The 16113-nt window shown below is 46.0% G+C and overlaps 1 protein-coding gene across 1 annotated transcript in view; it reads left to right on the top strand.

Moving 5' to 3' along the window:
* Positions 1-16113, top strand: part of LOC124047367 (receptor tyrosine-protein kinase erbB-4-like) — a 615153-nt gene that overhangs the window by 356905 nt on the left and 242135 nt on the right. The window contains exon 3 of the mRNA XM_046367795.1: positions 9856-10042. Coding sequence (XP_046223751.1) covers positions 9856-10042 — 187 coding nt within the window. The remainder of the gene's footprint in view (positions 1-9855; positions 10043-16113) is intronic.

Raw genomic sequence — 16113 nt, 5'->3', positions numbered from 1 at the left:
AGAATTAGAGAGAGCATGCATAAATTCACACAGGACACCGGATAGGACAGGAGAAGTACTCCAAATATAACAAACTGACCTTAGCCCCCCGACACAAACTACTGCAGCATAAATACTGGAGGCTGAGACAGGAGGGGTCAGGAGACACTGTGTCCCCATCCGATGATACCCCCCGGACAGGGACAAACAGGAAGGATATAACCCCACCCACTTTGCCAAAGCACAGCCCCCACACCACTAGAGGGATATCTTCAACCACCAACTTCCCATCCGAGTATAGCCCACAAAGATCTCCACCAAACAATGTAGGTGGCCATGGTCCTCTGTACCTCAATTGTTAGACTATGGCTCTTGCGATGCCAGGATAGTGTGTTGGATTCCTGGGACCACCCATATGTAAAAAATGCCTTGGATTAAAGCGTCTGCTAAGTGGCATATACAGTTGACGTAGGAAGTTTACATACACCTTAGTCAAATACATTTAAACTCAGTTTTTCACAATTCCTGACATTTAATCCTAGTAAAAATTCATCGTTTTAGGTCAGTTAGGATCAACACTTTATTTTAAAATATGTAAAATGTCAGAATAATAGTAGAGAGAATGATTTATTTCAGCTTTTTTCTTTCATCACATTCCCAATGGGTCAGACGTTTACATACACTCAATTAGTATTTGGTAGCATTGCCTTTAAATTGTTTAACTTGGGTCAAACGTTTCGGGTAGCCTTCCACAAGCTTCCCACAATAACTTGGGTGAATTTTGGCCCATTCGTCCTGACAGAGCTGGTGTAACTGAGTCAAGTTTTTAGGCCTCCTTTCTTGCACACGCTTTTTCAGTTCTGCCCACACATTTTCTGTAGGGTTGAGGTCTGGGTTTTGTGATTGCCACTCCAATACCTTGACTTTGTTGTCCTTGAGCCATTTTGCCACAACTTTGGAAGTATGCTTGGGGTCATTGTCCATTTGGAAGACCCATTTGTGACCAAGCTTTAACTTCATGACTGATGTCTTGAGATGTTGCTCAAATATATCCACAATTTTCCCTCCCTCATGATGCCATCTATTTTGTGAATGCACCAGTCCCTACTGCAGCAAAGCACCCCCTCAACATGATGCTGCCACCCCCGTGCTTCATGGTTGCGATGGTGTTCTTCAACTTGCAAGCCTCCCCCTTTTTCCTCCAAACATAACGATTGTCATTATGGCCAAACAGTTCTATTTTTGTTTCACCAGACCATAGGACATTTCTCCAAAAAGTACAATCTTTGTCCCCACGTGCAGTTGCGAACCGTAGTCTGGCTTTTTTATGGTGATTTTGGAGCAGTGGCTTCTTACTTGCTGAGCAGCCTTTCAGATTGTGTCGATATAGGACTTGTTTTACTGTGGTACAGATACCTTTGTACCTGAGCACGTCTCCTTCCTGAGCGATATGATGGCTGCGTGGTCCCATTCTGTTTATATTTGCATATATGAACGTGGTACCTTCAGGCGTTTGGAAATTGCTCCCAAGGATGAACCAGAGTTATGGAGTTCAACCATTTATTGTCTGAAGACTTTATTTTTTTTTAATTTTCCCATGATGTCAAGAAAAGAGGCACTAAGTTTGAAGGTAGGCCTTGAAATACATCCACAGGTACACCTCCAATTTACTCAAATGATGTCAATTAGCCTATCGAAAGCTTCTAATGCCATGACATAATTTTCTGGAATAATTCATAGTGTGATTCTATTTCACTGTAAAAAAAAGTTAAGTGCTTGTAACACTAAAACTAGTGGCAACTGAGCTGCCACCACCTTAATTAAAGGAACCAAAACCTTAACTTTGCTGGAGTAGTGAAACACATGGTTGTGAGGGTATTTGGACAGATTTAAGGGTTTCTGAAACATTCATCCTGAGGTGTTCTGAAACATTCATCCTGAGTTGTTCTGAAACATTCTTCCAGAGGGGTTCTGAAACATTCATCCTGAGGGGTTCTGAAACATTCATCCTGAGGTGTTCTGAAACATTCATCCTGAGGGGTTCTGAAATATTCATCCTGAGGTGTTCTGAAACATTCATCCTGAGGTGTTCTGAAACATTCATCCTGAGTTGTTCTGAGGTGTTCTGAAACATTCATCCTGAGGTGTTCTGAAACATTCATCCTGAGGTGTTCTGAAACATTCATCCTGAGGTGTTCTGAAACATTCATCCTGAGTTGTTCTGAGGTGTTCTGAAACATTCATCCTGAGGGGTTCTGAAACATTCATCCTGAGGGGTTCTGAAACATTCATCCTGAGTTGTTCTGAAACATTCTTCCAGAGGGGTTCTGAAACATTCATCCTGAGGGGTTCTGAAACATTCATCCTGAGGTGTTCTGAAACATTCATCCTGAGGGGTTCTGAAATATTCATCCTAAGGGGTTCTGAAACATTCATCCTGAGGTGTTCTGAAACATTCATCCTGAGTTGTTCTGAGGTGTTCTGAAACATTCATCCTGAGGTGTTCTGAAACATTCATTCTGAGGGGTTCTGAAATATTCATCCTAAGGGGTTCTGAAACATTCATCCTGAGGTGTTCTGAAACATTCATCCTGAGTTGTTCTGAGGTGTTCTGAAACATTCATCCTGAGGTGTTCTGAAACATTCATCCTGAGGTGTTCTGAAACATTCATCCTGAGGTGTTCTGAAACATTCATCCTGAGTTGTTCTGAGGTGTTCTGAAACATTCATCCTGAGGTGTTCTGAAACATTCATCCTGAGGTGTTCTGAAACATTCATCCTGAGGTGTTCTGAAACATTCATCCTGAGGTGTTCTGAAACATTCATCCTGAGGGGTTCTGAAACATTCATCGTGAGGGGTTCTGAAACATTCATCCTGAGTTGTTCTGAAGCATTCATCCTGAGGTGTTCTGAAACATTCATCCTGAGGTGTTCTGAAACATTCATCCTGAGGTGTTCTGAAACATTCATCCTGAGGTGTTCTGAAACATTCATCCTGAGGGGTTCTGAAACATTCATCCTGAGCGGTTCTGAGGTGTTCTGACACATGTCAGGAAGTGAGATGGAAACTGGAGGGTTGCAGGTATCTAATCCTAGATGCCATTGCCTCCATTTGAGCCCTTGATCAAGACACTTAACCTCCCACAACAACTGCTCCATGGCCGCCCAGCGTGGCAGCCTCCTGTGTGGTCTTCTGGAGGGGCCGTCGGATAAAGGGAAGACATGTTTTGGTTGGAACTTGTACAATTGATGAATAAAGTGATTTTTGACAACGCAAACCTCTTGGCATGCTGTGGTATTGTTGTAATATTGGTTAACCCAGAACTAAAAGCTTGTGTTATCTGGTCAGCAGAGTGATTTATTTTCGGGGTCCATATGTGTTATAAATTGGGAGTTCCGGTTTGCGAAGTCTCCACACTCGCATAAGGAAACTTTCAGCCAAAGGTTGCTAGGTAACTAGTACAGGAAGTTCTATTTGCTCCTGGTTGTTGCGTGGTCTGGCAGTGAGTACAGACTTTGAGAACACACACACACACATTGAATGACAGACAGGCAGAGTTGGAGGGAGGGAGTCTGAGGGAGCCACTGTGCCCAAAGCAGGGTCACTGTTTTCCGACCCGAGCTGGTCCCCAAATAGTCTCAGCTTGAGCCCCAGAGTCATTAGAAGACGGGGAGGGTGACCTCCAAGACCACAGTGTGGTGCTGTGTGTCTGTGTCTGATTGGTTGAGCACAGGATCCAGGCTTATGGAGTTGATTGTCAATGGCTACACACACAGCCACACTGCAGGATGTTATACCAGTGTATTAGCTAGCTGAACCTACACACCCACAACTCCAGTCCTTAAGCAGATGGTCTGTCTCTGCTCCTGCAGCTCTCTTCCTGGAATATAATGAATACAAGAATGTGTAGGAAAAGCTTTTGCCCAAAATAGAACCTTATTGTCTTTATTGTGTCTTGGCCAAATGTAGTGTACTAAATAGAGAATTGAGTGCCATTGGAATGCCACCTGATGTTCCTGACTAGTGACCTGATGTTCCTGACTAGTGACCTGATGTTCCTGACTAGTGACCTGATGTTCCTGACTAGATGACCTGATGTTCCTGACTAGTGACCTGATGTTCCGACTAGATTACCTGATGTTCCTGACTAGTGACCTGATGTTCCTGACTAGTGACCTGATGTTCCTGACTAGATGACCTGATGTTCCTGACTAGTGACCTGATGTTCCTGACTAGATGACCTGATGTTCCTGACTAGTGACCTGATGTTCCTGACTAGTGACCTGATGTTCCTGACTAGATTACCTGATGTTCCTGACTAGATGACCTGATGTTCCTGACTAGTGACCTGATGTTCCTGACTTGTGACCTGATGTTCCTGACTAGTGACCTGATGTTCCTGACTAGTGACCTGATGTTCCTGACTAGTGACCTGATGTTCCTGACTAGTGACCTGATGTTCGATGACCTGATGTTCCTGACTAGTGACCTGATGTTCCTGACTAGTGACCTGATGTTCCTGACTAGATGACCTGATGTTCCTGACTAGTGACCTGATGTTCCTGACTAGTGACCTGATGTTCCTGACTAGTGACCTGATGTTCCTGACTAGTGACCTGATGTTCCTGACTAGTGACCTGATGTTCCTGACTAGATGGCCTGATGTTCCTGACTAGATGGAGTAGTTTGTTAGCTACTAAACAGATGACTAACGAGGACTCTGATTGTGTTCCAAATGACATCCTAGCCCCTATATACATTTACATTACATTTACATTTAAGTCATTTAGCAGACGCTCTTATCCAGAGCGACTTACAAATTGGTGCATTCACCTTATGACATCCAGTGGAACAGTCACTTTACAATAGTGCATCTAAATCTTAAAGGGGGGTGAGAGGGATTACTTATCCTATCCTAGGTATTCCTTAAAGAGGTGGGGTTTCAGGTGTCTCCGGAAGGTGGTGATTGACTCCGCTGTCCTGGCGTCGTGAGGGAGTTTGTTCCACCATTGGGGGCCAGAGCAGCGAACAGTTTTGACTGGGCTGAGCGGGAGCTGTACTTCCTCAGTGGTAGGGAGGCGAGCAGGCCAGAGGTGGATGAACGCAGTGCCCTTGTTTGGGTGTAGGGCCTGATCAGAGCCTGGAGGTTCTGAGGTGCCGTTCCCCTCACAGCTCCGTAGGCAAGCACCACGGTCTTGTAGCGGATGCGAGCTTCAACTGGAAGCCAGTGGAGAGAACGGAGGAGCGGGGTGACGTGAGAGAACTTGGGAAGGTTGAACACCAGACGGGCTGCGGCGTTCTGGATGAGTTGAAGGGGTTTAATGGCACAGGCAGGGAGCCCAGCCAACAGCGAGTTGCAGTAATCCAGACGGGAGATGACAAGTGCCTGGATTAGGACCTGCGCCGCTTCCTGTGTGAGGCAGGGTCGTACTCTGCGGATGTTGTAGAGCATGAACCTACAGGAACGGGCCACCGCCTTGATGTTGGTTGAGAACGACAGGGTGTTGTCCAGGATCACGCCAAGGTTCTTCGCGCTCTGGGAGGAGGACACAATGGAGTTGTCAACCGTGATGGCGAGATCATGGAACGGGCAGTCCTTCCCCGGGAGGAAGAGCAGCTCCGTCTTGCCGAGGTTCAGCTTGAGGTGGTGATCCGTCATCCACACTGATATGTCTGCCAGACATGCAGAGATGCGATTCGCCACCTGGTCATCAGAAGGGGGAAAGGAGAAGATTAGTTGTGTGTCGTCTGCATAGCAATGATAGGAGAGACCATGTGAGGTTATGACAGAGCCAAGTGACTTGGTGTATAGCGAGAATAGGAGAGGGCCTAGAACAGAGCCCTGGGGGACACCAGTGGTGAGAGCGCTTGGTGAGGAGACAGATTCTCGCCACGCCACCTGGTAGGAGCGACCTGTCAGGTAGGACGCAATCCAAGTGTGGGCCGCACCGGAGATGCCCAACTCGGAGAGGGTGGAGAGGAGGATCTGATGGTTCACAGTATCGAAGGCAGCCGATAGATCTAGAAGGATGAGAGCAGAGGAGAGAGAGTTAGCTTTAGCAGTGCGGAGCGCCTCCGTGATACAGAGGAGAGCAGTCTCAGTTGAATGACTAGTCTTGAAACCTGACTGATTTGGATCAAGAAGGTCATTCAGAGAGAGATAGCGGGAGAGCTGGCCAAGGACGGCACGTTCAAGAGTTTTGGAGAGAAAAGAAAGAAGGGATACTGGTCTGTAATTGTTGACATCGGAGGGATCGAGTGTAGGTTTTTTCAGAAGGGGTGCAACTCTCGCTCTCTTGAAGACGGAAGGGACGTAGCCAGCGGTCAGGGATGAGTTGATGAGCAAGGTGAGGTAAGGGAGAAGGTCTCCGGAAATGGTCTGGAGAAGAGAGGAGGGGATAGGGTCAAGCGGGCAGGTTGTTGGGCGGCCGGCCGTCACAAGACGCGAGATTTCATCTGGAGAGAGAGGGGAGAAAGAGGTCAGAGCACAGGGTAGGGCAGTGTGAGCAGAACCAGCGGTGTCGTTTGACTTAGCAAACGAGGATCGGATGTCGTCAACCTTCTTTTCAAAATGGTTGACGAAGTCATCTGCAGAGTGGGAGGAGGAGGGGGGGGGAGGATTCAGGAGGGAGGAGAAGATGGCAAAGAGCTTCCTAGGGTTAGAGGCAGATGCTTGGAATTTAGCGTGGTAGAAAGTGGCTTTAGCAGCAGAGACAGAGGAGGAAAATGTAGAGAGGAGGGAGTGAAAGGATGCCAGGTCCGCAGGGAGGCGAGTTTTCCTCCATTTCCGCTCGGCTGCCCGGAGCCCTGTTCTGTGAGCTCGCAATGAGTCATCGAGCCACGGAGCGGGAGGGGAGGACCGAGCCGGCCTGGAGGATAGGGGACATAGAGAGTCAAAGGATGCAGAGAGGGAGGAGAGGAGGGTTGAGGAGGCAGAATCAGGAGATAGGTTGGAGAAGGTTTGAGCGGAGGGAAGAGATGATAGTATGGAAGAGGAGAGAGTAGCGGGGGAGAGAGAGCGAAGGTTGGGACGGCGCGATACCATCCGAGTAGGGGCAGTGTGGGAGGTGTTGGATGAGAGCGAGAGGGAAAAGGATACAAGGTAGTGGTCGGAGACTTGGAGGGGAGTTGCAATGAGGTTAGTGGAAGAACAGCATCTAGTAAAGATGAGGTCGAGCGTATTGCCTGCCTTGTGAGTAGGGGGGAAGGTGAGAGGGTGAGGTCAAAAGAGGAGAGGAGTGGAAAGAAGGAGGCAGAGAGGAAAGAGTCAAAGGTAGACGTGGGGAGGTTAAAGTCGCCCAGAACTGTGAGAGGTGAGCCGTCCTCAGGAAAGGAGCTTATCAAGGCATCAAGCTCATTGATGAACTCTCCGAGGGAACCTGGAGGGCGATAAATGATAAGGATGTTAAGCTTGAAAGGGCTGGTAACTGTGACAGCATGGAATTCAAAGGAGGCGATAGACAGATGGGTAAGGGGAGAAAGAGAGAATGACCACTTGGGAGAGATGAGGATCCCGGTGCCACCACCCCGCTGACCAGAAGCTCTCGGGGTGTGCGAGAACACGTGGGCGGACGAAGAGAGAGCAGTAGGAGTAGCAGTGTTGTCTGTGGTGATCCATGTTTCCGTCAGTGCCAAGAAGTCGAGGGACTGGAGGGAGGCATAGGCTGAGATGAACTCTGCCTTGTTGACCGCAGATTGGCAGTTCCAGAGGCTACCGGAGACCTGGAACTCCACGTGGGTCGTGCGCGCTGGGACCACCAGATTAGGGTGGCCGCGGCCACGCGGTGTGGAGCGTTTGTATGGTCTGTGCAGAGAGGAGAGAACAGGGATAAACAGACACATAGTTGACAGGCTACAGAAGAGGCTACGCTAATGCAAAGGAGATTGGAATGACAAGTGGACTACACGTCTCGAATGTTCAGAAAGTTAAGCTACGTAGCAAGAATCTTATTGACTAAAATGATTAAAATGATACAGTACTGCTGAAGTAGGCTAGCTGGCAGTTTCTGGGTTGTTGACACTACACTAATCAAGTCGTTCCGTTGAGTGTAATAGTTTCTGCAGTGCTGCTATTCGGGGGCTAGCTGGCTAGCTAGTAGTTTTGTTTACGTTACGTTGCGTTAAAAGAACGACAATAGCTGGCTAGCTAACCTAGAAAATCGCTCTAGACTACACAATTATCTTTGATACAAAGACGGCTATGTAGCTAGCTATGTAGCTAGCTACGATCAAACAAATCAAACCGTTGTACTGTAATGAAATGAAGTGAAAATGTGATACTACCTGTGAATGCGACCGGGTTGTTGAGTTCTATTCAGAAGACGTTGGCTAGCTGTTGGCTAGCTATCAGAGTCTCCTACGTTAAGGACGACAAATAGCTGGCTAGCTAACCTCGGTAAATTAAGATAATCACTCTAAGACTACACACTCTAAACCTAAACAACACAATTATCTTGGATACGAAGATACGAAGACAGCAAAGACAGCTATGTAGCTAGCTAACACTACACTAATCAAGTCGTTCAGTTGAGTGTAATAGTTTCTCCAGTGCAGCTAATCAGTGGACGTTAGCTAGCTGGCTAGTGAAGACTACGTTAGGACGGCGAAATACGATAATTACGCAATTATCTTTGATACAAAGACGGCTATGTAGCTAGCTGAGAAGAAATTGCTAAGATTAGACAAATCAAACCGTTGTGCTATAATGAGATATAATGAAATGTAATGAAAAAGTTATACTACCTGTGGGAACGAAGTGCCGATGCGACCACTCGCTCCAACCCGGGGGCCCTGGTCAACGTTTGACCAGGGCCCTATGGGTGTATTTCGGGACACAGACGATGTGTCTCTCTGAGCACTGGGTGGAAAAGACTTAAATAGCTGCCATCCATGCCCATTATGTGACTGTGGTTGATCTAGACAGCACCATGACTGCTCCTGCAACTTCTGGGCCTGGCTTGGACTGACGACTATAGGGCCTGACAGCTGTCAGTAATGGGGGTCTGAACCTGAGCACTGGTGGCAGCAGCAACAGTGGTGGTTGCAGACTCCTTAGGACGCAGTTTAGTGTGCTTGCGAGTGTGCATGCCTGTGTGCTTTTGCGAGTGTGTATGTGTGTGTGTGTGGCTGTGTGCGTGGCGGAGGCCTGTTGCTGTGATTATTGTCACTGTTGGCATTAGCGCTGTGAGAGACCTGCCCTGTCCTTTCCCCGCTGTCTCTGTCTACCTCTCAAATGGCACAATATTCCCTAAATTGTTCACTATAGTGCACCATATTGACTTGGGCCTATTGGGCACTGGTCTAAAGTAGTGCACTTTATAGCAAATAAGGTGCCATTTTGGGACTCATCCTCACTTTGTCTGTCACCTCTAATGACAGCTACCATGACAGGAAGGGGGATGAGAGGAGGGCGGTCGTGTCACTTTGATTCATACCAGCTCTGGCTGGGTGGGTTCGTAAAGTCTCCGCGGTCATTATCCTTTCTAAATGACATTTAAGTGTGAAGCAATGGTGATGCTGATGTCCTCCTGCTTCACCCTGGTACCTAGTGGAGTGGACACAAGCTTGGAGCAGAAAGTTTTAGCAAAGTATTCATTGACCCCTGTGGGGTTTCCCCCTCACATGGGTTCATCGTGACTGAGTGGATAGGTGGAAATTACCTTATGATGAATCAGTTTTCAAAGCTGCTCTGTCTACTTTAGCCTGATCTCAGATCTGTAGTCGTTGTCATTCATGAAATCCCTAGGAGTTGGGAAAACATCACAAACAGATCAGGACAAAACATATCTGGGACCAAGCTATCTATGTCTGACTGTCTCCGTGGCTCTTGTTTCGTGTTGCTGTGTCTGATGTTCTCCCTGTCACCTCTCTTTCAGTCTATCCGGGAGGTGACAGGCTATGTGCTGGTGGCTCTGAACCAGTTTGACTACCTGCCGCTGGAGAACCTGAGGATCATCAGAGGAACTAAGATGTATGAAGACCGCTACGCTCTGGCAATCTTCCTCAACTACCGCAGAGATGGGAACTTTGGCCTGCGCCAACTGGGACTGAAGAACCTCACAGGTATGTGTCTAAGATGGCTATCCTGTCTCTGTGTCTCCTCTGTCTGAAGCTCTGAAAGCTCTGAAATCTTTCATTTCCTCTTTTCAGAGACATACCGTCCTGCTACTAACTTCAGTGAAATCCTGTCATTGTGTGACTGAGTGTTAAGTCAGAAGCTCTGCTAGAAAATTACAGCAATGAAAGCAGTAAACCAAGGTCTGTGAAGAGGGAACCGAATGTTAGGGTCAATTTAATGAGAATTAAATGCAGTGATCTGATCTTTTAAGAGCTTGTGTCTGTCTAGATGTTAGGTGGTTGGGGATGTACTGTACTGACAGATTTGAATTACATCTCTTGACATTCATAGCGAGAGGAAGACACAGTTGACCAAACTCTGCATCAGAAAGTTTTGTCCAGACTTTCATTTGGCTGAAATGCAATAACACCTTGAGTTAATCTTTCTCACTGGGAATTGACACCTGACCTGGCCTTGGGAAGATGTATGTGTTATATTTTCTATGCTTTGTTTTAGCACCAATATCCACAGAGATCTAACCAGGCTCCGCAAGCTTCGCCTGATCTCAGATCTGTTTGGTCGACCATATGAGTTGGCAAGACAGCACAAACAGATCTGGAACCATGCTTGCCAATTCCCCAGCAGAACCTGATAATGTTAACCAGATGTGGCCCTCTGGTAGGGGTGTTGGTGATGCATGTACAGTACATGCTGGGAAATACAAAGTGTCAAAGCAAATATTACATTTATCATTAGCAAGTAGCCTTTGACTTCAACATGGTCTGAAACTAGCCTCTTCTTGCCCTGTAAGCCTCCTCAATATACGTACACACTATTATAAAATTGTTCCATTACCTGCAATTACTCTGCAGTCTTACATACCCCATCCAGTTCCCTGTTTGTTTTTGCGTGAAGTCAGATGTGTTTTCTGTACCTACATACCTGTATTTTTATTGAGTGCATTGCAATTAGGTTGCAATTACATATATCCACGTCACAACATATTTTAATGACAGCTAGCTCCAAAATAGCCAAGTTACCATGAACGAAGACTGGGGCTTCGTCACAAATTGCACCCTATTCCCTATGGGCCCTGGTCAAAAGTAGTGCACTAAGTAGGAAAAAGGCTGCCATTTGGGAGGCAAGGTAGATAAACAGAGAACAAGAACAGTAATTGCCTGAGCCATCTCAGAGATACCTAGGTAAGACAGGTTACTTAGGATCAGGAAATAGTTATCTTCCCTCGGAATCACTAAAGTAGATTATTATTACTGTTGTTTAGCATATCCCCTCATTCTCATAGCCGCTAAAAGCACTTGTGAAAATGTAGTTATTTTCTACCTCTCCTCTTTTTCTCTCTCTCTCTCTCTCTCTCTCTCTCTCCCTGTCCATCTCTAGTTTCTCTCTCGGTCTCTTTCTCTTTCTCTCGGTCAATCTCTTTCTCTCTCCCTCTCCATATATTTTTTTCTCTTTCTCTCTCTCTCTCTCTTTCTCTCTCCCTCTCCATCTATTTTTTTTATATTTCTCTCTCTCGCTCCATCTCTAGTTTTTTTTCTCTCTCTCTCCATCTGTAGTTTCTCTCTGTCTCTCTCTCTCTGTCTCTCTCTCTGTCTCTCTCTGTCTCTCTCTCTCTGTGTCTCTCTCTGTCTCTCTCTCTCTGTCTCTCTCTCTGTCTCTCTCTGTCTCTCTCTGTCTCTCTCTCTGTCTCTCTCTGTCTCTCTCTCTCTGTTTCTCCTGTCTCTCTGTCTCTCTCTCTAGTCTCTCTGTCTCTCTCTCTCTCTCTCTGATCTCCATCTCTTTCTTCTCTCTCTCTCGCTCCATCTCTAGTTTCTCTCTCTCTCTCTCCATCTGTAGTTTCTCTCTCTCTCTCCATCTGTAGTTTCTCTCTCTCATCTGTGTAGTTTCTCTCTCTCTCTCTCCTCTCTGTAGTTTCTCTCTCTCTCTCTCTCTCTCTCTCATATGACAGGGTTTTGATGTTTCTTCAGATGCTATCATCCTTTCCCTAGCATTTACACAAGCATACTTGACCTTGAAGAATAAGCAGTCAGGAAAAGGCCCTCCTTTTTGAAGTGCAACCATTGTGCTGATTAAACTCAGCAGTTTATGATTATGATGCTATTAAAAGGTGTTCTTGTTTGCTTATCTGTAGTCTCTCTCTCTCTCTCTCTCTCTCTGTCTCTCTCTCTGTCTCTCTCTGTCTCTCTCTGTCTCTCTCTGTCTGTCTCTCTCTGTCTCTCTCTCTCTGTCTCTCCTCTCTCTCGCTCCATCTCTAGTTTCTCTCTCTCTCGCTCCATCTCTAGTTTCTCTCTCTCCATCTGTAGTTTCTCTCTCTCTCTCTCTCCATCTGTAGTTTCTCTCTCTCTCATCTGTAGTTTCTCTCTCTCTCTCTCCATATGTAGTTTCTCTCTCTCTCTCTCCATCTGTAGTCTCTCTCTCTCTCTCTCCATCTGTATCTCTCTCTCTCTCTCCATCTGTAGTCTGTCTCTCTCTCTCTCTCTCTCTCTCTCTCTCTCTCTCTCTCTCTCTCTCTCTCTCTCTCTAACTCTCAGTCTCTCTCTCTCTCTCTCTCTCTCTCTCTCTCTCTCTCTCTCTCTCTCTCTCTCTCTCTCTCTCTCTCTCTCTCTCTCTCTCTCTCTCTCTCTCTCTCTCTCTCTCTCTCTCTCTCTCTCTCTCTCTCTCTCTCTCTCTCTCTCTCTCTCTCTCTCTCTCTCTCTCTGTCTCTCTCTCTCTCTCTCTCTGTCTCTCTTCTCTCTCTCTCTCACTCTCAGTCTCTCTATACAGACAGGGTTTTGATGCATTCTCTTCAGATGCTATCATCCTTTCCCTAGCATTTACACAAGCATACTTGACCTTGAAGAATAAGCAGCCAGGAAAAAGGCCCTAAACCTTTTTGAAGTGCAACCATTGTGCTGATTAAACTCAGCAGTTTATGATTATGATGCTATTAAAAGGTGTTCTTGTTTGCTTAATTTGGTAAACGTGTGGCACTAGCATTGTTAAGGTCATATGTACATTTCCCACAGGGATCACAAACACTTATGGCTCTATTCAATCTGCACTACAGATTGCGCGATACACATTATTATGATACGAATTAACATCTGCAGCGTTACCATGAATGCAGTCTCTGCTAATGCGGGAACTAGCTGTAGTATTTGAACTTCCATGATACGGCTTGAATACAGCCATTACTAAGTATGTATGCAGTCAAGTAAAAGACTCAGACTAACTGACATAAGTTATGTTGTCTTACTACCTCCCAGATGGAGCTGTCCCGATATGTAAACTGCTTGAGGGGAGTTATGCTCGGCACTAATAACATATTCTATGTTGTAGCTATGGAGCTAGTTCTGAGCTATGGTTGTAACCGGAGAAATGAATAACATTTACATTTGATTGATTTAACAGACACTCTTATCCAGAGTGACTTAAAGGACCACCTAGGGTTAAGTGCCTTGCTCAAGGGCACAGACAGATTTTTCACCGAGTTGGCCCGGGGTTTTGAAAACAGCGACCTTTCAGTTACTGGCCCAACGGTCTTTAACCGCTAGGCTACCTGCCGCCAGACATCTGCATCTAAATTAGCACCATATTCCATATAAAGTTCACTACCCAATCAAAATATGTACAATATATAGGGAATAGGGTGCCATTTGGGACACAAACCCAGTTTTGTCAGGAGCCCGTTAGGTGTTCTGATACAATATTGTGTGACAGGGTCAGTAATTGACAGTTAACCTATAGACCCACATAACTCACTGTCCTGAGAGGCAGAGGATAGAGGTCAGTGTTGGGGTCTGGTGTCTGTCTGGTCAGTCAGTCAGTCAGTCAGTCAGTCAGTCAGTCAGTCAGTCAGTCAGTCAGTCAGTCAGTCAGTCAGTCAGTCAGTCAGTCAGTCAGTCAGTCAGTCAGAGAGAGAGAGAGAGAGAGAGAGAGAGAGAGAGAGAGAGAGAGAGAGAGAGAGAGAGAGAGAGAGAGAGAGAGAGAGAGAGAGAGAGAGAGAGAGAGAGAGAGAGAGAGAGAGAGAGAGAGAGAGAGAGAGAGAGAGAGAGAGAGAGAGAGAGAGAGAGAGAGAGAGAGAGAGAGAGAGAGAGAGCAATGGTCGCTGGTGTGTCTTCACTGAGAGATGGAGAAAGATAGATGGTGAGAAGGAGAGAGAGAGTGAGAGAAGGAGAGAGATAGATGGGGAGAGAGAGAGAGATTTGAGAGACAGAGAAAGTAAAGTGAATATAGAGATGGAGAGATGGAGGAGGAATTGAAAAGACAACGCCCAGAGACCACACCATAGGAGCACAGTGTACTGTATGTTTTCTGTTATGTAACACAGCGTACTGTATGTTTTCTGTTATGTAACACAGTGTAGGACTAACATTCATTCACCAGATTTTATACAGCATGAATAGAGCAGTGGGTTTCTGTCTCTCTCCGGGCTCAATCTGACACTGTGAAGATATTAAACCACTACTCTTTGTTCTATTTGGTCTACAAACACACACACGCAAGCACACATCCACTATACAATTCTGCATTGTCATCTGGCATAATCGGTAGAACATTCATGTACTGTATATATCACCATGTATTTTGTTGAGTAGTACTATACTTATCTTTGAGAAGGATTGAACATGATATTCATAAAAGGCGTGGACATGTTCACATGTTCATTCGCAAGACATGTTTCCGTTGGGGCAGTTAAGCAATATCAATGATATACATTTAAAAAGAGTCCTATTTGAAGTCCTATCGCAGAGTCCTATTGAAGAGTCCTATCGAAGAGTCCTATCGAAGAGTCCTATCGAAGAGTCCTATCGAAGAGTCCTATCGAAGAGTCCTATCGAAGAGTCCTATTGAAGAGTCCTATTGAAGAGTCCTATTGAAGAGTCCTATCGAAGAGTCCTATCGAAGAGTCCTATCGAAGAGTCCTATTGAAGAGTCCTATTGAAGAGTCCTATCGAAGAGTCCTATCGAAGAGTCCTATTGAAGAGTCCTATTGAAGAGTCCAATTGAAGAGTCATATCGAAGAGTCCTATTGAAGAGTCCTATTGAAGAGTCCTATTGAAGAGTCCTATCGAAGAGTCCTATTGAAGAGTCATATCGAAGAGTCCTATTGAAGTGTCCTATCGAAGAGTCCTATTCGATGCGTCCTATTGAAGAGTCCTATCGAAGAGTCCTATTGAAGAGTCCTATCGAAGAGTCCTATTGAAGTGTCCTATCGAAGAGTCCTATTCGATGCATCCTATTGAAGAGTCCTATCGAAGAGTCCTATCTGGGATACCACTGGGTTTCCAGAGGCAGACACAGTGAAAAGAGGCAGATTGGTGTTTGAAATTCCATTGTCCCATCCATGTCCCCGGGCCAGTAGTGTGGAGAGGAGGAAGAGGGACTGCACATGCTCTTTTTCTATGTGTCTCTCTTTGTCTCTTTGTCTCTCCTCCACTACTTGTGTGATGCTCCTGCTATATCAATCCTTGGGAGCTGGTCTCAGGGTCTCAGGCTGTGACACATGTGCGCACACACACACACACACACACGCACACACATACACACCCCACCATCCGAAGATCCCCCCCCCCCCCCCCCCCTCTCCGTCACTGTGGCAAAGACGCCTGGCTCCCCTTTCATCTCCCCGTCATATTATTCTGCCGTTCCTTTTATACCCTGCTCTCTGTAAAACGATCGATATGATCTATAAGCGACATATACGAGAATAAAGGTTATTAACTACACACAGGGCTAATCTGGAGACGGATAAAACGGACCCCTCGGTATTGGAACCGACCTGAATCCCTAGGAGGTAGAAATCGTCCTGGATAAAATCCATTTGTAGCTGGTATATTTTCATATGGCTGTATTGATTTTTCAGTGGGGTCTGTGTAGGAGACTTTGTAGAAAGAAGGAACACTCATGGGTTTGCTGGGACTGTGTAGTGTGCATCTCAGTCCCTCTGTGGCCCCTTTCAATCAGGCTTCAGTTATCCTTAGTCATCCTTAGGCATATGAAACAGGAAACACACTCAAGTACACTTTAAAACACAATAAGATGAAGCAGTAAGACTTCCTAGATCGTTCTGTCTTTT

The sequence above is a fragment of the Oncorhynchus gorbuscha genome, linkage group LG01, assembly GCF_021184085.1.
Source record: "Oncorhynchus gorbuscha isolate QuinsamMale2020 ecotype Even-year linkage group LG01, OgorEven_v1.0, whole genome shotgun sequence".
Lineage (NCBI taxonomy): Eukaryota > Metazoa > Chordata > Actinopteri > Salmoniformes > Salmonidae > Oncorhynchus > Oncorhynchus gorbuscha.
The sequence above is the reverse complement of the archived record's forward strand: the minus strand, read 5'-3'. Positions and strand labels throughout refer to the sequence as shown.